The sequence below is a fragment of the Neophocaena asiaeorientalis genome, unplaced genomic scaffold (genome assembly GCF_003031525.2).
Source record: "Neophocaena asiaeorientalis asiaeorientalis breed wild unplaced genomic scaffold, Neophocaena_asiaeorientalis_V1.1 scaffold444, whole genome shotgun sequence".
NCBI lineage: Eukaryota > Metazoa > Chordata > Mammalia > Artiodactyla > Phocoenidae > Neophocaena > Neophocaena asiaeorientalis.
Genome location: NW_020172466.1, coordinates 598,732 through 625,808, shown reverse-complemented (window position 1 = coordinate 625,808; position 27,077 = coordinate 598,732). Strand labels below are relative to the sequence as shown.

The window sequence follows — 27,077 nt, the reverse complement described above, 5'->3', positions numbered from 1 at the left end:
ACTAGACATGTTCTTCTTTCCACATATATCCTCTTTACAATATACCCCCTACACACACACACACACACACACACACACACACACACACGAGATGAATGCTCAGTCAGTCATGTATGAAAAAGAGAGATGCATAGCATGTGCAAGGGCGCTAAGATGCATGCTCTATAGGAAGCTTATCACCACAAAGAAGGGCATGCCTAAACACTGCTCCAGATACACACCATGTCCTTCCCACATGGACACACATTCACATAACACACCAAGACTGGTTATACAGACAGATGTCTGTCCTTACCCAGATCATAGGCACAGTAATCAGCAACTTGGAAGGCACTGCACGTAGAGCCATTAAGTGATCTGGTTAGCTTTGCCTTTCACTTTTAATACAGCATAGTGATTAAGAGCATGAATTCTAGAGCCTAACTGGATACAAACCCTCACTCTGCCACTTACTCCCTGTGTGACTTTGTACAAATTAGTTACCTGCCCTGTGCCTCAGGTTCCCCGTCTGTAAAATGAGAATAATAATAATAATACTTGTCTCATAGGGTTATTGTAAAGATTAAATGAATCTTATAAAGAGCATATAAAGCTCTTAGGAGTAATGAGTTCCTAGAACTGCCTGAGATGGGGTAAACTTAGATTCGAGATATGATGTAGGTGAGAGGAGAGGTAGTGGGAATGGGCTGAGATGTGGAATTCTCTTTCTGCCCTGAGGTGGTAAATAGCTGATTCCATGGGTGTACATGCACTTCTCAATAATCATTCCATCAAAGGACATGGACCCACTGTTAATAGTAACAATGTATCTGGACCACTACCTAATACCATACACAAAAATTAACTCAAAATGGATTAAATACTTGAACATAACACCTAAAACCATAAAGCTCCTAGAAGAAAACATAGGCAGTAAGAACCTTGTGGAGAAAACCCCTGTGTACTTTCGGTGGGAATGTAAATTGGTGCAGCTGCTATGTAAAACAGTATGGAGGTTCCTCAAGAAATTAAAAATAGAACTACCATATATGATCCAGCAACTCCACTTCCAAGTATTTACCCCAAGAAAATGAAAACACTAATTGAAAAATATGCACCCCCGGGTCCATTGTAGCACTATTTACAATAGCTAAGACATGGAAACAATCGAAGTGTTCATCAGTGGATGAACGGATAAAGAAATTGCGATATACTTCTATAGTGGAATATTATTCAGTCATAAAAAAGAATGAAATCTGGCCATTTGTGACAATATGGATGGCCCTCAAGGGCATTATACTAACTGAAATAAGTCAGGCAGAGAAAGACAGATACTGTATGATCTCTCTTATATGTGGAATCTAAAAAAAATTTGCAAATGAAGCAGCTGACAGAGGATTAATCTCCAAAATTTATAAGCAGCTCATGCAGCTCAATAGCAAAAAAACAAACAACCCCATCCACAAATGGGCAGAAGACCTAAATAGACATTTCTCCAAAGAAGACATACAGATGGCCAAGAAGCACATGAAATTAGGGAGGGAGGGAGGGAGGGAGACGCAAGAGGGAAGAGATATGGGAACATATGTATATGTATAACTGATTCACTTTGTTATAAAGCAGAAACTAACACACCATTGTAAAGCAATTATACTCCAATAAAGATGTAAAAAAAATTTTTTTTAAATAAGCTCATAGATACAAAACAAATTGGTGGTTGCCAGAGGCGAGGGATGGGGGTGGGGTGGGAGAAATGGGTGAACTGTTTCTTTTTTTTTTTAATAAACTGAATTTTTAAAAATAGTAACAATATATGCACTTTTTCTGAGGCGATCCATATATTTGCAGTCACTGTGGTATTATATTTGTTAGTTATAGTCAAAGTATGATAAGATTAAGGACATTTTTTGAGAGTAAATCTTTACTGCCAAACTCTTTTGTAATAATTAAGAAAATCTGTGTCGCATGGAGACGACAGTCATGCCCTAGGACGACCCAGCAAGACAGTCTCAGGAAGGAAGTGTGGGTCCCACAGTAAACTGACCACATGACCATGGTCAGTATCGATACCTGGAGCTGCCCACTCTGTGTTCAACACCTGACTTGGGTCTCATGGCACAAAAATAATCTGAGCAAGTAAGTGCCTTAACTGTAGGCACTACTGCTTCCTTCTGCCAACTCTAGCAGCCGTTCTCCCTCTGCTTCCTAACCCCATGAAGGGCTGTTAGGACAGAGAGCCACTCTGGGCTATCAAATACAGGTACATAAGAGGCTTACCATGGAGTCAGGAATGCCAAGGCCCCCAATAGATCATCTATTCTTCTGGAGCTGTTTAATGAAGGGAGGAATATCAGTGGACATCCTAAGCCGTCTCCTTTCTATCTGAACACAAATGAATCCATGGCAAGTAAACAAATAGTGCAGTGGAAAGAACATGGACTTCAGAGTCAGAGAGATGCAAGACAGAGCCCGAGCTTACTCTATGTGTGACCTTGAATAAGTCATCTAATTTCTCTCACTCTCAGGTTCCTCATTTGTAAAATGGGGATATCACCAACATTATCACAGGGTTGTCATAAACACTAAGATTAGAAACAAGAATGCCTCTAGCACAAAGACCAGCACATATGATTCAAATATGATTCTCTCCCACTCCCAATCTCTGCTTACCATATCATACAGCTGGACTCTTCTAGACAGGAAGAGACAGAAAGGGCATTTCAAGGGCTGTGTGCATGTCTGTTATAGTGGTAGTCGTTTCCATTTTAGGGGTTTTTTTTGTCTTTGTTTTGTTTTATTTGTTTGGTATTTTGGATGGGTTGATGCCAAGAGAGATTGGAGGTAGGGGTGGAACTGGAAACATTTAAAGGTACAGGGTAGGCTTGATAGGGCTTTAACTTGAATTATTAGAATTCCACCAACTTTCCAAGAGCACATTGGAAATGCGGAACTTGGGTGGATTGTGCAAAGAGCAGAGTAAGCAGAAGGGTCCAACATTAGGCAAGTGTTCTGGTCATTTAACATAGAATTTGAACACTGAGAAACGGGAACTGGAGGAAGAAGGCAGCAGATGGGGACTGGAGCTATAAAATGAGCTTCACTGCACTGAAAAAAAAAAAGGGCAAAAACAGAACAAGAGTGCATGCCTGCATGAACTGTTCTGACTATGAAAACATGGCCACACTGGAAAGTTTATATGCCCTATAGATATGGAGGAGGAGGGGAGGGAAAACAATGTTCATGCTAACTCATTTTATCCTTACAACCCTGTCATGTGTCCATACCCTCCAAATGTTTCAAATGCAACCTTTAACGTCCTCAAAAATTTTATTTCACTGGAATATATCAAGAATTGTCATAGAGTATTTTTGAAAAAGAATCAAGCACATTAATTAGGTATCTGGAAAATTATAAAGCACTTTCTTTTCTAGTATAAAAATAGGCTATGCCCACACTTCAGATTGCACAGTTGACTTAGGTTTTTCATCTGCATTAAATATTAATTGCCATATACTTAACAAGATTGAATATAATACTCTGAATTAGTCATTTCAGTAGTATAAATGAAGAGATTGACTAGGTCACTATGTACTTGTTTCCCATTGTTCATGAAAACCATTTTCTCCACCCATAATTCCACACTGGTTTCAAAATAGCTATTTCATTTTCACCAGGCACTGGTAGCCCAAATCGTCCTCAGGAGCTTAGTATTAAGTCTGCTGCTCTTGCTCTTCCATCTCCCACAAAAATACAGAACATTCTGGCTAATAAACATTTTAAAATCCCCAATAAATATTGAATCGCTATGCTGTGCAACTGGAACTAACAGAGTTGTATGTCAATTACACTTCAATAAAAAAAAAATCCCCCAAACTCTCTGTTTTTAAAACCACTAGAGGTGAAAGCATCTGTCCCTCCCCAAAACTTTTCTTTTGCCTTTGCTTTGGGGCAGTAATCAAGAGGAATTTGGGCAGGATAACAGGCAAGTTTACTTAAGTAAAGAAGGGCAGTGAACTTTTCCATACTAAATAAAATTTGTTTAATTCAGTAACTGAAGACCGGCAGCTTATTGAACATAATAACCCTTTTTAGTGGCGTACCACCTTTGCACAGTTGTTGGTGGGTGATTAAATAGGGCCATATGGCTGAGATTTCCAACATTTTTAGTGCTGTAATTTCATTACCACTCCCCCTTCCCAAGGAAAGTTCTGGTTCATGTGTTATATTTAAGATTGATTGTGAGTATTGGGGACTGACTGTTTTCCCCACCCTCAGAAATAACGATGATCCTCTAGAAGTCCTGAGGTCAGGGCTAGGAATCTCTGGCAAAGGTGAGGTGCCCAGAAATACTGCTAGTACTACTAGTACAATTAATACTAACAACTGCTCCTATTGTCACTGCTGCTGCTGCTGCTACTGCTACTACCGGTTATTGAGCCTTGACTATCTGCCAATTACAGTAGCAAGTGTTTTACATGTACTACCTTTCCCTTCAAAATATGGTTAGTCTAAGTGTCATAGATAATGCAACTGAGGCTCAGAGAAGTTATGTGTGTGTCCAAGGTTACACAGCTAGTATGCCCAACTCCAAAGCTACCACATCACATTGCATCCCAGAACCTACACACTTTCTAGGAGGAGTGAATTGTAGAAACTGAGGCTTGGAGCTGGGCAGGAGGGCCCAGGATTGGAAAGATGGCTGGAAGCCAAGTCAGGATGGGAAGTGAAGTATGTGTGGTCAGAGTCAGTGGATCTAGTGACTCCTACTGTTAGCTACCCAGTAACAAAATAAACAACTAGAATATTGTACGAGTGTTTGTGAGTCTGACTGTTTTACACTTCAAAAGGATAATAACTACCACTCTATTTCTCTCTTCACTTTCACGATCAAACTTCTCACAGCGTGCATTTCCTTACAACTTACTTTCTCTTTGACCTCTCTGACTCTATCTTCTATCCTCACCCTTCCACTGAACCTTCTCCCTCAAAGGTCATTAACGATATCTTCCTATATAATGGTGCCGCTCCAATGGACTCTATCAAAAGTTCCACACCTTGAAGGCCTCTCTTCCTTTGCTATTTTCAGCCTCTGTTTTCTCAGTTTTCTTCCTCCCTTCTGCTCCATCTGTTTCTCTTTTGCTTTCTTCCAGAATTCACACCCATATATCATTCTCCTTACTGACTACAAGCCATCCTCATGATGAGTCAGGAACCACTGGTGATAAACAAGGGACATCCAAGTGATGTGTACCTTGGCCTTGCAAAAGGAAGTATAATGGGGTGGTTAGGGGCAGAGGCTCTGGAGCTAAAGTGCCTGAGTTCACTTATTATTATAGTCTTTACAGAGGTAATTTCTAAAATGTTGACTATTGCCACAAATGAAAAATTTCCTCCTGATATTTAATTTTTTAAACACACGCCAACCTTCAGTAATCTCATAAAAAGCTCCACAGTCTTTCCATTTATTTTTGTAAATTCAGTTTGTTGTTGTATTCTGAGTGACAAACAATTGGATTTCTGTGCCCTAGGCTTTCTTCTCATTGTACATTGTACATTCTCCGTGGCTTTCAGTGCCACTTAGATGACTCCCAAGTCTTTATCCCTTTCCCAGACCTCTCGCCTGACCTCCAGATCCAGCCAGCTGTCCAATAGGCATTTCCTACAAGACTCTCTAACTGACAGCACAACAAACCTCACACGTCTAAAAAGAACTCTGGGAGACTGGTTCAAAATGGCGGAGCAGAAGGATGTGTTCTCAATCCCTCTTGTGAGAGCAACGGAATCACAGCTAACTGCTGAACAATCATCAACAGGAAGACACTGGAACTCACCAAAAAAGACCCTACATCCAAAGACAAAGGAGAAGCTGCAACGAGATGGTAGGAGGGGCGCAATCACAATAAACTCAAATCCCATAACGGCTGGGTGGCTGACTCACAAACTGGAGAACACTTATACCACAGAAGTCCACCCACTGGGGTGAAGGTTCTGGGCCCCCCATCAGGCTTCCCAACCTGGGAGTCCGGCAACGGGAGGGGGAATTCCCAGAGAACCAGACTTTGAAGGCTAGTGGGATTTGATGCAGGACTTTGACAGGACTGGGGGAAACAGAGATTCCACTCTTGGAGGGCACATACAAAGTAGTGTGTGCCTCGGGACCCAGGGTAAGGAGCAGTGACCCCACAGGAGACTGAACCAGACCTACCTGCGAGTGTTGAAGGGTCTCCTGCAGAGGTGGGGGATGGCTGTGTCTCACTGTGAGGACAAGGAAACTGGCAGCAGAAGTTCTGGGAAGTACTCCTTGGTGTTAGCCCTCCCGGAATCCACCATTTGCCCTACCAAAGAGACTGTAGCCTCCAGTGCTGGGTCGCCTCAGGCCAAACAACCAAGAGGGAGGGAACTCAGCCCCACCAACCAGAAGACAAGCAACAAGCATATTAAACTTTTACTGAGCTCTGCCCACCAGAGCAACACCCAACTCTACGCACCACCGGTCCCTCCCATCAGGAAGTTTGCACAAGCCTCTTAGACAGCCTCATCCACCAGAGGGCAGACAGCAGAAGCAAGAAGAACTACAATCCTGCAGCCTGTGGAACGAAAACCACATTCACAGAAAGATAGACAAGATGAAACGGTAGAGGATTCAACAACCAAGATTACTCTACCTGGCAAGGATCTCATTAAGATTTGACAGTAATCAAAAGCTTTACAGACAAGTAAAAGCGAAGAGAATTCAGCACCACCAAACCACCCCTACAACAAATGCTAAAGGAACTTCTATAAGTGTTCAAACTGAAGAATAAAAACTATATGATCATCTCAATAGATGCAGAAAAACCTTTTGACCAAATTCAACATGTATTTATGATAAAAAAAACTCTCCAGAAAGTGGGCATAGAGGGGACCTATGCCATATACGACATAATAAAGGCCATACATGACAAACCCACAACAAACATCATTCTCAATGGTGAAAAACTGAAAGCATTTCCTCTAAGATCAGGAACAAGACAAGGATGTCCACTCTCACCACTATTATTCACCATAGTTTTGCAAGTCCTAGCCATGGCAACCAGAGAAGGAAAAGATATAAAAGGTATACAAATTAGAAAAGAAGAAGCAAAACTGTCACTGTTTGCAGATGACATGATACTATACATAGAGAATCCTAAAGATGCCACCAGAAAACTAAAAGAGCTAATCAATGAATCTGGTAAAGTTGCATGATACAAAATTAATGCACAGAAATTTCTTGCGTTCCTATACACTAACAACGAAAGATCAGAAAGAGAAATTAAGAAAACAATCTCATTCACCATTGCAACAAAAAGAATAAAATACCTAGGAATAAACCTACCTAAGGAGGTAAAACACCTATACTCAGAAAACTATAAGACACTGATGAAAGGAGTCCAAGAGATGGAGAGATATACCATGTTCTTGGATTGGAAGAATCAACATTGTGAAAATGACTATACTACCCAAAGCACTCTACAGATTCAGTGCAATCCTGATCAAATTACCAATGGCATTTTTTACAGAACTAGAACAAAAAACCTTAACATTTGTATGGAGACACAAAAGATCCCGAATGGCCAAAGCAATCTTAAGAAAGAAAAACAGAGCTGCAGGAATCAGACTCCCTGACTTCAGACTATACTACAAAGCTAGAGTAATCAAGACAATATTGTACTGGCACAAAACCAGAAATACAGATCAATGGAACAGGATAGAAAGCCCAGAGATAAACCCACACACCTAGGGTCAACTAATCTATGACAAAGGAGGCAAGGATATACAATGGAGAAAAGACAGGCTCTTCAATAAGTGGTGCTGGGAAAACTGGACAGCTACATGTAAAAGAATGAAATTAGAACACTCCCTAACACCATACACAAAAATAAACTCAAAATGGATTAGAGACCTAAATGTAAGACCGGACACTATAAAACTCTTAGAGGAAAACATAGGAAGAACACTCTTTGACATAAATCACAGCAAGATCTTTTTTGATCCACCTCCTAGAGTAATGGAAATAAAAACAAAAATAAACAAATGGGACCTAATGAAACTTCAAAGCTTTTGCACAGCAAAGGAAACCATAACCAAGACGAAAAGACAACCCTCAGAACGGGAGAAAATATTTGCCAACGAATCAACGGACAAAGGATTAGTCTCCAAAATATATAAAGAGCTCAGGCAGCTCAATATTAAAGAAACAAACAACCCAATCCAAAAATGGGCAGAAGACCTAAATAGACATTTCTCCAAAGAAGACATACAAATGGCCAAGAAGCACATGAAAAGCTGCTCAACATCACTAATTATTAGAGAAATGCAAATCAAAACTACAATGAGGTATCACCTCACACCAGTTAGAATGGGCATCATCAGAAAATCTACAAACAACAAATGCTGGAGAGGGTGTGGAGAAAAGGGAACCCTCTTGCACTGTTGGTGGGAATGTAAAGTGATACAGCCACTATGGAGAACAGTATGGAGGTTCCTTAAGAAACTAAAAACAGAACTACCACATGACCCAGCAATCCCAGTCCTGGGCATATACCCAGAGAAAACCATAATTCAAAAAGACACATGCACCCCAGTATTCACTGCAGCACTATTTACAATAACCAGGACATGGAAGCAACCTAAATGCCCATCAACAAATGAATGGATAAAGAAGATGTGGTACGTATATACCATGGAATATTACTCAGCCATAAAAAGGAACGAAATTGGGTCGTTTGTAGAGAGACATGGATTCACTTGGATACTGTCATACAGAGTGAAGTAAGTCAGAAAGAGAAAAACAAATATCGTATATTAATGCATATATGTGGAATCTAGAAAAATGGTACAGATGAACCAGTTTGCAAGGCTGAAATAGAGACACAGATGTAGAGAACAAACATGGACACCAAGGGGGGAGGGAAGCGGTGGGGTGGGGTGGGGATGAAATGGAAGATTGCAATTGACTTATGTACACTAATATGTATAAAATAGATAACTAATAAGAACCTGCTGTATTAAAAAATAAAATAAAACAAAATTCAAAAAAATGTTAAAATTTAAAAAATAAAAAGAACTCCATCTATTTCCTAACCTAGTTAAAGGAAACACGTCCATTCAGTTACCCAAGCCAGAAACCTATAGATCACCCTACTATTCTCTCATCTCTCTACCCACTGCATCTAACTGATCACCAAGTCATATTGATTCTACCTACTACAAATGTGTTTTGAATTTATCCCCCGCTCCCTAGCCCTACTGCCATTGCCTTAGGTTGGGCTTTCATCTCTGCATGGATCAGGAAAAGCCACCAAACTGGTCTCTTTACCTTCAGTTTTGACCCCTGATCCTTGCTCCATCCTCCATACTACAGCCAGAGCAATCCTAAAATGAAGACCTCATCCAGTTATTCACCTACTTTAAATCCTTCCATGGGTCCCTAGAGTCTTCAGGACAAAGTCCAAACACCTGTGCATGGCATACAAGGCCCTTCACTATCCAGGCACTAGCTACTTCTCCACACTCACCTCTTGCAATGATCTCACATCTCACATTCTGGCTGAACCAAACTTCTGGTGATTTCCTGAACACCTCTATGCTGTTTACCCTTCTATGTTCCCACATGGTGTTCCCTTTGCTCCCTTTTCTCATTTTTTGGGCAAAATTCTACTCTTATTCCAAGACAATTTGATTTTTATTTCCATTTTGCAGTCCTTCCTAAGTCCCTCAGGCAGACTTAGTTGTTTCTTTCTCTATGCTAGCTTGTCATCTTGCACTTACCTTCATTACAATAATCATCACTTCACATTATATTTGACATTTTACCTGTTAAGCAAGTTCCTTGAGGTCAGGGACCATTTGCTATTTATCTCTATATACCCAGTGTATACCTAGTGCATAGTGTACCACTTTGCCCATACAATTTGCTCATTTTCCCCTCCATTAATATCACTGCTCTCTGTCTCAGCAGAGGGAGGAATTTATTTTTCTTCCTGCAACATTTGGCTAAAATGCATTTTATCCATTAAATTTTCCCTAATCACATTTACTTCAGTCTAATCACTCCTTCATTTTATCATGTCCTCCGTGCTTGCAGAAGAGCCCTCCAACAAACATATTTGTGCTTTAATGATTTAGATTCTATTATTGCTTCTAGCCCGACCACTCTAAAACATTTCAGGATCATCTGCTGAAGTCATCCATAGTGGTGTGTTTTTTTAACTAATTTCTATTAAGACACTTATTTTTATGCTTGGAGAAGTAGTCAGACATTGAATCTTGCTCTTCCCAAACCAAATACCATTTCAATGAGCAACATGAGCAGAAAGGGGAGAATTCCAAGCCACCTACGGTTTGAGCTCTAGGACTTCTGAAAGTTACTGGAGCAAAGACCTGGTGGCAAGATGAAAAGCCGAAATTCCCCAAACTAAGGGAAGCCTTTCCCTCTCTTCCAGCTCATCTCCTTTCTTTTTTCTTTCTCTTAATGCTAAACAGCCATGCCACCCAGCCCCTTAAAAGGCTTGAGAAGAGCCAGAAAGAAATCAATCTGCCCATGGAGCTTCTGGGATGGACCAACCCATTGTCCTGCAGCAGTTCTGGAGGGGAGGAAAACAGATGGCACACGAAATAGCCAGGAAAATGCTTTAATGTGCTCCATGCCCTAAAAGTTAACAAGAAGACTAAAAAAGTAAACACAGAAGGGCTATACTACATTCATCTGTGCTCCCTGTACTGCACGCTGTGTTATAAATACTCCTCTTTCTCTCTCGATACTGGGTTGTCCCTAGCTAGACTAATAAAAGTTTCTGGAGGTCATCAAAAAAATGTGTTTCTTTTGTAACCCCCAAATGACCTACCACACTGAGTACATGGCGTTTGCTCAAGAAATGTTGTTGCCTGACTGATTACTAAGTATTTAACCATTTTTCTTCCCCTCAATATTTTCCGGAATGCTTATTTATTCACAAAACCATGCAGACTTGGAAGCCAAGAGGAACTATTCATCTGTTGGTATACATTTTCCCTTGGCTATGCATTAAACAGAGATTTCCTTTGGAAATGTAAACAAAGGATGCCTGATGAGACCGGACAAAGAACTATATATAGAGATCAAGTGGCCAGAGTAGCAAGGTCAGAGCATGCCCTTCCTTAACCAGATTAAAGGAGTCTTGGGCCTGCCTCTCCCTCCTTCCCATGTTCTCCAGCCCCGACAGAAAATATTTTCCAGCTGCCTATCCACTGAATTCTGAAAGCTGGGCAGTGACTCTAACAGGCTGCATTACCAAAGAATTCAGCTAACAAATCTGTGGTGATCCTAATCTCTGTTTCTGTAATAATAGGAAGACTGCAGCTTTGTTTACTTTCTGAGGAGAATAGAGAACAGGGAGAAAGAACCAGGAGAGGGAGGCAGTATTTATGGCTCTTTTATGAAAAGTCAATCTGTGACAAAAACATTTGCAGACAATCAGGAAGGGGAACAGGTTTGGCAGGAAAATAGCCTATTCTAGTTTTCTCAGAAGTGCCTTAGCTGGTATCCTCCACCCCCGCCCGATGTGAAATGCCTGGTTTACACTGTGAATATAGTCATTCCCAATAGACAAATCTGGATTAGATAAAATGAAAAAAATTCAAACCACCCCTTAATGTCTGGCTTACATGAAAGTATCCTACTATTTATTTCATTTTATAAAGTACTTGTAAGCGTTTATGAAGTCTCAAATCTCTTCTTTAACTGCATTTCTAATCCCGGGGCTTGTCTTGAAGCCTTCTGGACACACAGGCTCTGTGCTGAACGAACATAATAAGTACCCTGGGTTCACCCTATTATTATGGGGAAGTTAGGGCACACCCCTAACCTTTCAGAAGGGATGATGTCATAGAGCACAGCCATGGCCTTCCATAAACCATCCTGTAGGGCCCCTGTCAAAGATAGAATCCTAAACTGAATAAGACCATGGAGTTAACTCCCAAAATACACTCTCGCCCTTGACATGTAATGCAGTATCTCAAGATTCTTTCCCAATTCTCAGTTAACATTTCAATTCCATTGTCTGTATTTCTTGCACATGTGTATCCACATCAGGGTGGATTTGTATAACATGTAAGCCCCCAGAGGGTAAATACTGTGTCTATGCTGTTTTCTTTGTACCTGGTACAGTGCTATGCATAAGTAAGTATTAATAAAAGGTGACCTTCTGTGTACCAGAGCAGACAATTGGCCGAGGATTAGTAAGCATCCCTGAGGGAGTCTCTTAAACCCTTCCTTTGCTGGTTGCCATGGGGCTGCTTTTCCCACCTACTTTGCTTACATTTGGCACCACTAGTGTTATCTCCTGAAGGCTCAAGTAGGAATACTAACTTCAGAAAGGCACTGTGAAAACATCACCTATAACCTAGAGGACCAGGATGAGTCCTCCTCCACTAACACAATGATGCACTGTTTTATGAGACTAGCTCCTTGCCACTTGAAAAGAGTAGGGCCCTGAATCATAAAGGTTTGATTGGTGCGATGGGCTGGGAAAGGTTGGAACAGGGCTATGTTTGGGTGAGGCTGGCCAGAGTGATAAACTCCCTGGGCGGGGGCGGTGCAGGGGGGTGGGATGATAAGATGTTAGAGAGGTGCTAAAGTGAATAAGCAATGAAAATAAACTGCTTACTTTGCTAATTTGACTACAACTTGCTCTCTACTTAAATAACTTTTTGATGAGCATGAGGAAGTGATGATTACAATTTCTAACCACATTTTATTCACCGTGAGATGTTGCCCCACCCTCAATCATGTAAATTCTAAACCAAGGGATTTCTTATCTTGTCTCCTGCTCACAATACTTCCTTGTCTCTTCACCAGTGTGGGTTTCTTATACTGTAATCTAACAGCATAATCAGAAGCTTTGATAGAGTAGAACATAAAGGGAACCTGAATAGCTGAAAACCACTTTAAAATGCCTTGTTTTGCTTCTCCCCTCTTGGAAAGGATGAGACCGAAGAGAAAAAGAAAAGAATAAAGAAAGCAACCATTCACAGAATCACGACTTGAGAAATCTGGAAGTGACACTGAAGGTCATGTATTCAGTTCAATCCCTCATTTTATAGGTAAGGACACTGAAGTTGAGAGGCTAGATGACTTACTCAAGTTCATATTACCGGTTAATGACAGAGTCAAGTTCAGAAACCAACTTTCCAACTTACATTCCAGCATTCTTTCTTTCCATTCTTTATGCTTCTTCCTAAACTCCCCACCCCATTCCATGATCTCACACCTGAGTTTAACTGATATCCTGTGTACTCTACCTATAGCACCAGTCTCTTCCACAAATGGAGTGCCCAGCAGGGATTAAATTGCTATGGTATGCTCATCATACAACAACAATCTACTTTAAGAAACCCAATACTTTAAGATATTCAAACAATCAGGAGTGATTACTTATATAAGAAGATTATTTGCCTTATAAGAAGACTCTCCACATTCTCTTAAATAGGACTCCCCAGGAGGTATTAAGAGATGAGATCTTAATAAAATTATTTTATTGCTTAAAATAAAATAAACTTGAACCATTACATTTTCTGTCATACAAGTAAGATTAGAACTAGACTATCAGGTTTATAAACAGAAACATTTTTATCCAACCACCGCCCATGAGGAGTCCTGTATAATATTTTACCCGACCCTGTTTACACTTTAAGCCCTACCTACCATCACCTCTTCAACAAAAGCAACACAAAACCAAATGCTATGGCTGAAGTTTCACACTCTTGCAAAAAAGAGAGAAATAACGTCTTTGTTTTATTATGTCCACTTATGAAGAGGTCGACTCCTCTTGTAGGCTCTGTTCTGAGATCTGATGTAGATAACCTCATATGGTACAACACTTGATAATTCACAGATAACTCTAACACAGATACCATTTGTTGATGACAAGAATAAGTGGAAAGGCGATGAGTGAGGACCAGGTAAGGTGCATGGGGAAGAAGGGAGGAGAGGTTAGGAAGAGGAGAAGCAGTTCTGATGATATTCTTATAGAAACAATATTGCACTGAACAAACCTCGCTCTACCCTGAGGACCTGGGGTTCCCAACTTCCCTTACTCCCTAGCAATCTTTTTAAAGAGCTAGGATGTTCAGTCTGATGAAGAAAGAAACACACTTCATGTTGGATTCTCACACCACCTGCTATTGGAAAAGGAGAAGGGATTGCCCCTGGGACTGATGTCTCTCCAACCCACCACCACCACTTATTATTATTTTTTAAACAATAGCTATCTGCCACTTTTCTTGAAACAAGCATCCTAAAGGAATGAGACTTCTTAAAATTATTATTCAGCCCTTCACTCCAAATGTCCGAGCTACACTCTGACAAAACAAGTCCCCCCAGAAGGATCGCCTGATCCAGGTTCTTTGAAAGAATGACAGATGTTTCTGTTACATACCTCAACCTGCTGGCAGATCTGTATTAGCTTGGCCATTTGATTTTCTAGTTCACTGTTGCGCTTAACCAGGTTGGTGAGGTTCATCTCCAGAGTTTGCTGCCATCACGGAGTATGAAGCCAGAGGGAAACAGGGAAGAGGGGAAAAAAGAAGAAATGTTCAATGAGTTTGAGACCCAGTATCACGTGGAAATCAGTCAGTCAGTAAACAAATATTTCAAAGATTCGTTGCACATGGGCCAAGCACTGTTCTAGGTGCCAAGTAATAATGCTGTACATTTGCTCCAGACTGTCATTATTGGGGAAAAGATAACATTCATGACTTTGTGAATGTAGGAATTTAATAACATTAAAGCAACTTTATGTTTTCTATAATATTTTTTAACTTTTAAAAGTACTTCATAGGGGCTTCCCTGGTGGCGCAGTGGTTGAGAGTCCGCCTGCTGATGCAGGGGACACGGGTTCGTGCCCCGGTCCGGGAGGATCCCACATGCCGCAAAGCGGCTGGGCCCGTGAGCCATGGCCGCTGGGCCTGCGCGTCCGGAGCCTGTGCTCCGCAACGGGAGAGGCCACAACAGTGAGAGGCCCACGTACCGCAAAAAAAAAAAAAAAAAAAGTATTTCATAGTCAATATCTCATTTTGCCCTCATAGTAATCCTGTGACATAGGGAGAACAGATTTTATTCTCTTTTTTACAGATGAGTTGACTAAGAAAACTATAATTTATTGAGCAATTACTACTTGCCAGACACTATGCTAGGCAATTTCATACATATCATTTAATAATCATGACAGTCTATGAAGTAGGAGATGTCAGCATTTTACAGATGAGAGAACTGAGCTGCAGAGTGGGCTTAAAGTGTTTTGCACAGTCATATAACTAGTATGTAGCAAAGCTAGGACTGGAATCCAGGTCTCTAGTCTTCAGATACAGCTTTGCCCCAGTATTCCATGATTTTTTTGTCTTTGTTTGATAACACTTTATATTTATCAGTAGGTTCCTTCAGAAAAAAAGATGGCATTTTCAGTGTGGAATTCATCAAAATCTAGCATTGTATCTCACAGCTTCCCTCCTTTGGCACTAAGCGATAGCCTACAGAAATGCCAGACTTCAAAATGCAAAGCCTAGCTGTATGTATCAAGACAGGACATCCATTGTTTACTGTTGTTTACTGGGACATAGATCCTTTTAGGGAAACATTAGCAGCGCTTTGCAAATCTGTTTATTATAACATAAGTTAAAACAGTACTAAGACCTCCTCGCATATTTTCAGTTGAGCAAGCTACTCTCTTACATTCCTCATGTGAAAAAAACAGAATGTTATTCACTCTAGATTGGTAATGGGCTTTTTTTATTCCTCCTCATTTCCAAGTCTTCAGCTCTGACGGCTGCTTCTTCCAGGACCTGCCCCAATATCCACTCCTCTCTCACTCACCATCCCAACATCCCCACAAAGTCTGTTCCAAATGGAATACCCCAACTTCCTGGTCCTTATTCTGCTAGCACAGCATTCCTTCCCTTGGTTGTGTTCATTACTTCATTGCTGTCTCCATGGTTCCTATGGTTCATAGTTGTTCAAAGTGCATGTTTTGGGCAGGGCGGGCGGGGGAGAGAGGGGGCAAGGGATAGTGGGAAGAAGGGGAGAGGACTCGTGTTGGCCCCTTTCTTCTCTGCTAGGTAGCTGTGGCTCCTTAGTACCCTTGGCGCTGTCCCATGAATCCATCCCAGAGGAGTATTCCCACAGATATATGTATTTCTAGGACAGGCAGTCTGATCTCACTTGTTCTCAATCTGGATTATGAGAATCAGCTTAATCTCTGCTTCTGGCCAGATCTCGCTTGGTTTCTTTGGCTTTATGCCCATGGGAGTGATTTTTTCACCATTTATTCCATTTTTCTTGGCTTGGATACAGTGTCTCCCCTGGCCTTCTTTAACCCCACCACCATCTCAATCTGTGGTCTTCTCCTTAGCAAGGAAAAAGGGAGAGTAAAAGGAAAAACAAAGCGCCGTAATTGTTGATTTGGACATGAGTTCTAAGCTAAGTAGATGTCAGGGGGAAAAAAAGAAATGGCAGTTCGGAGATTTAATACAAAAGATACTTCATTTCTACTTAATACAAAAGGTATTGAGCACCTACTCTATTCAAGGTGCTTTGACTTCAGCGATAAAGAGGAGGTGAAATTATGCTGGGTCTTGAAGGATAAGCAGGATTTTAATAGACAGAGATGGAGGCAGGCAGGGCGTTCCAGGCACAGGGAGAAGCATGAGCAAAAGTAAAAGGGAATAAAGCATAGGACACATCCAGGGAACAGAGGTGAGTTTGACTAGAACAGAGGGTACAAGAAAATAGAGGAGCACAGGCTGGAAATGGAGACAGAGGCCCTGTTATGAAGGTCTTAAATGTCTAGGTGAGGAGTCTGTACCTATTTTTGAAAGCAGTAGGGGTTTACCAAAGGCTTTTGGATCGATCTCTTGATCATTATGTAGTGTCCTTCTTTGTCTCTTCTAATAGTCTTTATTTTAAAGTCTACTTTGTCTGATACGAGAATTGCTACTCCAGCTTTCTTTTGGTTTCCATTTGCATGGAATATCTTTTTCCATCCCCTCACTTTCAGTCTGTATGTGTCTCTAGGTCTGAAGTGGGTCTCTTGTAGACAGCATATATATGGGTCTTGTTTTTGTATCCATTCAGCCAGTCTGTGTCTTTTGGTGGGAGCATTTAATCCATTTACATTTAAGGTAATTATCGATATGTATGTTCCTATTCCCATTTTCTTCACTGTTTTGGGTTTGTTATTATAGGTCTTTTCCTTCTCTTGTGTTTCTTGCCTAGAGAAGATCCTTTAGCATTTGTTGTAAAGCTGGTTTGGTGGTGCTGAACTCTCTCAGCTTTTGCTTGTCTGTAAAGGTTTTAATTTCTCCATCAAATCTGAATGAGATCCTTGCTGGGTAGAGTCATCTTGGTTGTAGGTTTTATTGAGCAAGATTATGACATAATCAGGGCTGCATTTATGAGATCAACCTATGTGGGGCAGACTAAGACAGGAGAGCCTGGGGGCAGGGGCACTGGTTAGGAGGAGAGTGCAATATGCAAAGCAGTTGGTAATGCAGATCTAGGCCAAGCTAAGAGGATAATCGAGAGAAACACGTTTCAAGAAAGGATTTGTCACTCTCAGATATGCAGAGAGCGCAAGAAATACGAGGCCTGAGTAAAGGCAGCTGGATTTGGTAATTAGAGGTCACTGGTGACCTTTGGAAAAGGAGTTTCAGTAGAGTTTTGGAAGCAAATGCCAAACTGTACAGGGTTAGTGAGTATGTCAATAGTGACGATGTGGAGGCTACAAGTCTGGACTCCTCTTCAAAAATTCGAACGTAAGGTGAATATGATGGAGCTGTAGTTTGATGAAAAGGTCCAGCTCAAGTTAGAGAGTGGGCATGTGTAACGGGCCCAATCAGTTTGTGATTTCCTCCCGCAGAGTGGTCCAGATTCCTAGATCAGTGGAAATTCCATGTCTCACAAATGAGTTTATGGACATATTAGGTAAATATAATGTAGATTGAGGAACTCAGAGCAGATACAGTGTAAGAAATCTGTGTTTCAACTGTAATGTGTTTTCTTTCAAACATGGGATTCCAAGGGGAGAATGTTTTCTAACAAGTGTATGCAACCTGTTGCAACACTTGTCATGAAACTGATATCTTATAAATAATTCATAATGCAGAGCAGGACTAAGATCCCTGCTGTGTGTTCCTCATTTGTGGCCCACAACTGAGACTCACAGCTTCTGTAAAGCCACTGAAAACAAAAATTAGGGCTGAACACATAATTTGGGGTCTGGTTAGACTAAGGACCTTGGGTCTCCATCACAACATTATGGCAAATGGTTATTTTGCTCTGGCCCCCTAGCAATTTGCAGAATGCCAGCACATTTTAGCAATCCAGAACTAGAACTGACAAGATGACTCTAATTTCATCTTTACTTCATTAATATGAAAAGGCTTTGAAAAATAAATCTTTGGCTAATGAAAACACCATCTGTTGATGGCTTTTTGCCACTGTTTTCTTACATTACGAGACATAATTTGAGGGAAACACCGAACATTTACTTACTCACTTCCTATTCATTTACCAGGAATTAAAGCCTCCTCTCAAGCTGGAATTGATTCTCAATAATCAACATATGCAAAGGGAAGCAGAGAATTGAAGCAATTATGCAGTTGATTTCCTCACCCTTCCTTATCATGCTTAGCCCTGACGAATCATTTCAAACTAGAAATTCTGGGCCACTCTAGGTATGAATTTCATTGATTTGGCCAAGTAATTATCATGTCTATACGCAGACTAAGTAAACAAAAAGGGTGTGTGTGTGTGTGTGCAAAATTTTATGTAAAACTAAACACGTCTCTTGGTTGTGTTGTTGTGGTGGTTGCTTGGTTGTGAAGAACCGGTTTGCTGTGTTCTTTTCTCATGCAGTCCACTTAGTGACTGAGCCAGGCTCCTTCTGCCCAAGCCTAGTTAGTGCAGCTTTCTCAGAACACTTGAACTGTGACAACGAGAGAGCCCAAGTGGCAGGGGAGATTGGAATGGAGATATCTGCCGGGAGGAAACTGGACAGGAGGTTGGCAGGGAGAGCAGGATGAAGCTCCCATTTCCTGCTGCAGGAGGTTAGCTCTGGGCCCTCCTGTGCTTCCCTGTGTGAAGGTTAGAGAAGCCATTTCAGCTATGAAACTGTGAGACCCTCCACACCTCCAGGTGGCTACATTGTTAGAGCTCTCACAAAACTGTACATGTGTCTAAACAGCACAAAGTGAGGGGGGGAAGATTTGGCTGATTTGCATAATTGAGATTTTAAAAGGCCCAAGTTAGCTAAATTGGCAGTCTACACTGATTCCATTTTTATCCAAGTTCCACTTCATTTGTGTCATATAGACTTGGCCTGTTTGTGTTCTGTTATACCCTCCCCAAAGAGGAAAATGTTTTGCTATTTCTGAGAAAGCTAGGCACAGGCTATTTTTCTTCCAGACAGCTTCCCATAAAAAGAAATGGCTTCACTAACACTCTCAAATAATTGCTGGGGTTTTTTTTTCCACTTCTTTAGACACAGGTTATTTCAGATAACTTTCTCATTGGCTCCCTGAAGAAAACTAGCTACATGTCCAAACACCAGCTCTTCAATGAAGCCAGAGAGTCCCCTTATGGCACACACTTGACTGTGTTCTTCATATGTCACGCTCCAGGAAGGCACATGCATTCACACATGTATGAGCACACTTACATACACCTACCTGACACAGCGAGTCTTGAAGCCTAAAAAGGGGTCAGAGCCTTTCTGTTTGTTCTATTGAAACATGTTTTATTGCCATTGAATGCCTATATTCTCTCTTACTTTCGACAAGGTACAAGGCGAACATTATCTAAAACTAGACAAGATCCCAACTGTTTTGATGTGGGAATTGAACCTTGAAGGTTTCGAAAAGAAGTGAAGGGAAGAAGGGCCAACCCACCCCAAACCCGAGCCTCCCCAATTGACAGAAGACAACTTCATCTTTAAAAATACTCGGAGCCAGTGACCCCATTACTATTCTTTAATAAGCTCTTTTTTGACATCTTGTCTATTCACTGATGTTCCCAGCTCTTCCAAAAGCCAGCAGCCAAAATCTTAGCACACTTTTGGGGTCACATTCTGCCTTCTTTTTTTAACTGCTTGTCTTAAAATACTTACTTTGCTTTTGCTTCAGTCTGTCACTTTATGTATCAATTACATATGGCCTTTCAACAGCAGAACACACCATCTGGTCCACAAACTGAAGCCCACACCCTTATGCCTGAGTTTATTCTTTCCCCAAACATTTATTCGCTGTTGTATAGACACGGGCTATGTCCCAGAATGAGATGCAGGTGACATACTGGAGGTATGAGGTCTACTCTACCTCAGGTTTGCTGGGGATCACCAGACTGGTCTTCAAGCCAGGTGAAACAGGTGGCCAGCCCTCCTCTTCTCAGAAGGTTCTGAAATCATCCAGCAAAGACACACCCTCTCCCAGTCCCCTTATCAGAAATGTTACACAAACAATCCCACATTCTTTTCTTTTCCCTCTGTTCAGTTGCATAGCATGGTTAAATCTCTAGCTTAAATGTATAAATTATTATGTGGACCTTTGAAAAGAAAACCTATACTAAAAACCTAAATCCAGTGTTCATTTTGATAATATTGAGCTGAAACCACTCTACTTTCCCGGAGGCCTCCATATCGTATTCCACTTGCACGATTCCTCTTCGGTTCCTGCCTCTCATACACATCCTCCCCTTTCTCCTTCACTTGCCCTTCCTCTCTGTCTACCGTCTAGACCAGGAATGTGCTGCAAGGCTCACCCCTCAGCCTTCATTCAGCTCCCTACTGCCTGGCTCTACCTCCACGCTAAAGACCCTCAAACCTATGTCTCTGGCCCTGATCCTTCGGCCACCACAAAGGCCTGAATTTCAACCCCTTCCGGAACACTTGCCCTTTCAGTTCTGAGAGTGCCCCATGCTCTATCTCCACCAGATATTTGAACAGACTATTTTCTCTGGACTAGAACACTCCCTGTCCCTGACCCCATCCCTGTCCCCCAACTAGGAGGGACACCTAAAGTCTCTAACGCCACCCAAAGTCTCTTCTGATGCCCCTCCTATGAGCTCTCTCTCTCACACACACACACACACACACGCCCCGTGCCTCCACTGCCACAGGACTCACCACACTGTCTTGTAACTGTGTCCTCATTCGTCTGCCTCTGCACCTCCACCAGGGTTGGGATGTGCTGTCTTTATCACTGGAACCGCAACCCCTTTTCTAGTGCTTGGCACCTTCAGACTCAAGTCTGAAGTCATCGCCGAAAACTGCTAGTCCCTTCTTAATTTCTCTATTTCTGTAACCGATACCACCATTCTTCAAGACATCTCATCCTCAAAAATCATTTTTTAATTCTTTCTCTCCATCATCTATAACCACTACAGTCGTTCTCCAAGTCCTGTTAATTCTTTCTTCACAGTCTCTCTCCAGTTGGCCCTCTTCTCCAATGAATTCATTTATGATTCCCTGCTTTTGAGCCCAATGACTTCCTTTCACTGACCCTTCCTCTGTGCTTCAGAGAACCCTGTGCAAACCTCTGCCATGGCACTTACTATACTGAATTCGAAGATGTTCTTACCTATCTCCCTTACTGAGCTTTGAGCTCAGTAAGGCGGGCACTGTGCCTTAGTTCCTGTGTCCCCAGCTCCTACTACAATGACTTGAACAATTTAAGTGTTTAATAAACAAAGTGCATGTTCATTAATTGTTTTTTAAATGAATGAATGGGCCCCTGGCCTAACACCCTGGGGCTACAGTTTAACTTCCTGTCTGGTCCATCTTCAGGGGAGATAAAGAACAAGAGAGTACCTCATTATATCAACCCTTTATGAACTTGAGTGCCATTATCACATTTTCCCCTTTAAACCTCACTTCTTTGGGTTCAATAATTCTTGTTTCCTTAATCTTTCTTCACCTATATTATATTTCTGTAACATGTTCTCTTGCCCAATAATAACAGACAGGATTTTCATCCACCCAAGAACAATCTCTGAGTCAATGTTTTGTAAGCTGTTCTCAGACTGATGATTGTTAGCTCTTTCAGATGTTGATGAGGAGGAGACTTGGGACAAAAGAAATAAAAGAAAAACAGAAAGATAAGAACACAGGTAGTTGGAGTATCCACTAGCTAAACTTGCTCTCAAACCTAAGAAACAACAGAAAACATCTTCCAACACAGAGTCCTGTTAATACCATGTGAGAGTAGAGCCAGAGAATCAATATAATTATTGGAGGGGGGAAAGGGGGGTTCAAATGAGTCTTAGCACACAGTTCGAGTAGAAATGGAATAATATGCATTTTTTACCCTCTCACACACATACAAAACATGTACAGATTTATACATATTATAAGTAATGGGGAGCAAGTCTTGGACAATTAAGAGACCACAGAGAAGCAAGATCTACAAGCAAGAATGATTTTACTATTGTTGAGCTGAAGGCTGGTTTTGCTGAAAAGACCCCATGACAGATATTACACCCACCCCATGCACACGTGTCCACCACCATACCTTAGAGAGTCCAAATCTAGACACAAATGCTTTGCTCTTATAATATTTAGCTACTGTGATTCAGTACCTAAGTGAGTGAAAGTGAGAAACAACTTTTTCTGTTCCCTCAGCTACGGTAACCCACCCTGGCCTCCACTGAAGATTTGTCTCACCATGAGGCTCATTTATTAGGGAGATCCCTAGTCTCAGGACAGGTTCTCCTGAAGTCCTAACTCTCCCTAGGGTGACCACAGAAAACCTGCCCTACACTCATGGCCCCCTCACACCCAAGTTACCCACAGATAAGCCCACAGAAGACTAACACAGGCACTCCTCCTCACACACAGTGACACACATTTATAGATACACATAGACGCACACAGATTAAATTCTCAGCCACTCACCCATGCAGAAATACACACACTCGTATATAATGGCACATACAGATGTATGCAAATATGCCCTCCCAACCCAGTCTCTCATAAAGATATTTCTCCTTCCCTTATACTCATATTCATACTGGTTCCGAAACAGTCAAATGTCCATTGGTAGATAAGTTGAGAGGGTATCTGTTTTGGCAGACAGGAGTGGGTAAGTAGACAAACAACTGGGAGAAGGGTGGTGGCCGAGTGAGAATGGGTGGGTAGATGATAGAGTGACTGAGTAGGAAGAAGGACAAGTGACCAACTATGATAAGATTCTAGAATATCATATTTTCCAACCTGTTGACTCTCGTTGTGGTTTTCCTTTGAATATTCTCCAAGTCTCATATCTCCCTTCTCTTTGGCAATCTTTGGCTCTCTCTGTCTCAGTCTCTCTTTGTGTGTGTGGTGTGTGTATTTTATTTTCCCATAACAAAAAGCTTACTCTAATACCAGGTAATATTTTATAACAACAAGACCCCTGATAGGTAAATGTAACTACATTTAAGAATTATTTGTACGACTTCCCTGGTGGTCCAGGGATTAAGAATCCGCCTGCCAATGCAGGGGACATGGGTTCAATCCCTGGTTGGGGAACTAAGATCCCACATGTCGCGGGGCAACCAAGCCCGAGACACAACTACTGAGCCCATGTGCTCTAGAGCCTGCGCGCCACAACTAGAGAAGCCTACACACCACAATGAAGAGCCCACGCACCACAAGGAAGAGCCGGCATGCAGCAATGAAAGATCCTGCATGCCGCAGTGAGATCCCACGTGTCGCAACTAAGATCCAATGCAGCCAAAGAAAGAAAGAAAGAAAGAAAGAAAGAAAGAAAGAAAGAAATATTTTAAAAAAAGAAACAGACATTTCCAATATCTTAAAAAAAAAGAATTATTTGTAGTAATGAATTTGTGGAAATGTAATGAGATAAAGAAAATGTACTTGTTTATTCCTTTCAGGAAATTCCTCTATTCCCCCTGGTTTTCATCAGCTATATTTTTGGCAGGCTGTGGGCATGGAAATGTGAAGCCATCACTCTCAAAGAGAATTACAATAATCACATCTGATTTATACAGATGTCACCATGGGGTTAGGCAGTTGGAAAATCCAGCAATCAAAATGGATAGGCACCTAAAATTAAGGACATGTCGTACTTTTGCTAACACTGTGGTTTTGAACATTATCAGTAGTTCACAGGAGATTTTTCTCCCCAGACTTCTAAGGTATTCATAATGGTAAGACAGCGTTATATCTTATGATTATGGAAACAAGCTATAGATGCTGGTATACTTACTGCAAATCCATTACAAAGATTTAATTCACTTGGATTTCTTGAGCATATACTATGTGTGCTAGACACTAAGGAAGACATTGGAGAAATAAAAGACACTGTGCCTGGCCCCCAAAGAATTTATGGTAAAACTGGGGTATGTTGGAGCGGCCTTGTGGGATTTTAATTGAGCACTAAAGAATAGGTAGGATTCCTAAGCAGGCCAAGAGAACAGTATGAGTGAAAGTTAAGAGTCAGGAAAGGGAGTAGTATGTTTAGCAGACAGTTAGGTTAGACTGGACAGGTGAAGGTAACATGTTTGAGAGTGGCAGGAAGAAAAGACAGCTGGGCAAGCATGAGAACCAAGTTGTACAGAACTTGGAATATTGAGTTGAGATCTGTCACCAATAGAGAGTCACCCAAATTTGACTTCTTTTATAAAGCCACATTTATTAATACAATAATATCAGTCTTTTCTAAGGGGAGGAAGTCATGTGACAATGAAAACTCTAAAATGTGAAGCACTAGAAACGCAACACAGATCATGAACTAAGATATATATTGGGAGTAGTAAATGAAAAGTGATAGAGAAAATAGTTACTCTGATAGGCCTTACAACTGTAATAACTGTCATAAGCACAATTATTCTTTCAATTGAAGAACCACTGAAGGATATTTAGGTAAACTGGACTATTAACTAAGGATAATAAACTATACTAAGTATCCCAAACCCTCTAGTCCATTTTGAGTACATGTTAAGATGACAGGCTGGCTTCTGGTTATTCTGACCTTTCATCTATAATGTAATGATCTGTTTATTCTTTACTGAACAAATAAATATTAGAGACCACTAATCCTAATCAGGGATTAGTAAAAAAAAAAAAAAGTGTAGTTATAAACGCCAACAATGAATCTCCAGAACTAAAAGTACAAACAAACACTGTATCAGTCACTGGCCAGAAAGTCAAACCCCTTTCCCTACTCCTGTAGGACTCCCGTGCTCCTCTCAGGGCCAGGGGAGTATACTCAAGGCCATCTCCCCTATAGCTTCTGACAGCTGGCTTTCTCCTTTCTCCTTGGGGAAGAATCAAGCAGATTAAGGGGATAATCCTAAATGCTTTCCTAAATTAAAATTAACTCAAAGAAGTGAGGATATGTGACACTAAAAGTCAGACTTCCTCTCTGCTTAATGCGGAGAACTAATATCCTTTTATACTTGGCACCAAACCAAAGTGACTCCTACCCCCACTCCATCCCCCTCTCACACAAGCAGCACCTCCCTCTCCCCCCTCAAAGCCCAAGATGTTCCAGACAACATAACAAACCACACGGTTGGGAATGATTCATATGTTTCCACTCTCCGTCCAAAAATGAGCAAAGAAGTTTCCACTTAATTTATAATCTGAATTTTCTGCACATTTCCTAAAAACTTAAAGGGGAACGATTCAAAACTTGGCCTCTCTTTCTCCAAAAATTACTGATTAGTTACAGAGTAAAGGATCTTTTGGTAAAATACTTTTGTGTTCCATCTATCCCTGGAGACAAGGACTATAGCTGCACGATGCCAAATATCTAATCAATCATCCAATGTTTTCATGTTTTCGGATGTTTTCAAAAAGCTGGTGCTCTGTAGATACAGGCTTATTCTATCCAGTCTTTTGTTATCTCAACAGTACATATGGATACAGATTTTTCTGTTTGGAATATTTCTCAAGGCCAATGCCTTATTATAGTTCCAACACCTGCAAATATTTGGCAAGAGATTGTTCTACCTCTCCATGTCCCCCACTCTTCCTGCACCCCGCCCCCAACTCTTGCCATTAAAAAACTCTAAGTTTATACTATGTCTTTTCCTTGACGCTGTTAACCGTTTATCTGTGACCCATGAAATGTGCAGTTGCTGGAGCATAAAAGTAAGCTTCAAATCACATTTCATAGGGAAAATTTAGGTCCATAACAAAGTGACAGCAGGCTGCAATAGAAAGCAACTCAGCTCTAGAAGCTGAGTTCCAGTTCCAGTTCTGGGACTTTGACCAAATTGCTTAACCTCTCAAAGCCTCCATTTATACCACTTTAAGGCGTAGGGCTTCAACTAGACCAAGTCCAAGGCCTACCATCTTAGGAGTCTAAGAATTGCAGCCACTAGATGACATGATACTATACATAGAGAATCCTAAAGACTCTACCAGAAAACTACTAGAGCTAATCAATGAATTTGGTAAAGTAGCAGGATACAAAATTAATGCACAGAAATCTCTGGCATTCCTATACACTAATGGTGAAAAATCTGAAAGAGAAATTAAGGAAACACTCCCATTTTACAATTGCAACAAAAAGAATAAAATACCTAGGAATAAACCTACCTAAGGAGGTAAAAGACCTGTACTCAGAAAACTATAAGACACTGATGTAAGAAATCAAAGATGACACAAACAGATGGAGAGATATGCCATGTTCTTGGATTGGAAGAATCAACATTGTGAAAATGACTCTACTACCCAAAGCAATCTACAGATTCAATGCAATCCCTATCAAACTACCAATGGCATTTTTCACAGAACTAGAACAAAAAATTTCACAATTTGTATGGATACACAAAAGACCCTGAATAGCCAAAGCGATCTTGAGAAAGAAAAATGGAGCTGGAGGAATCAGGCTCCTGGATTTCAGACTACACTACAAAGCTACAGTAATGAAGACAGTATGGTACTGGCACAAAAACAGAAATATAAATCAATGGAACAGGATAGAAAGCCCAGAGATAAACCCACACACCTAGGGTCAACTAATCTATGACAAAGGAGGCAAGGATATACAATGGAGAAAAGACAGGCTCTTCAATAAGTGGTGCTGGGAAAACTGGACAG

General features: G+C 41.1%; 1 protein-coding gene across 2 annotated transcripts in view; it reads right to left on the bottom strand.

Moving 5' to 3' along the window:
- The window catches only part of MID2 (midline 2), a 92,090-nt gene that overhangs the window by 50,443 nt on the left and 14,570 nt on the right, over positions 1 to 27,077 (bottom strand). For both annotated transcript variants that reach the window (XM_024738139.1, XM_024738140.1), the window contains exon 3: positions 14,418 to 14,513. In XM_024738139.1, the coding sequence (XP_024593907.1) occupies positions 14,418 to 14,513 (96 nt within the window). The remainder of the gene's footprint in view (positions 1 to 14,417; positions 14,514 to 27,077) is intronic.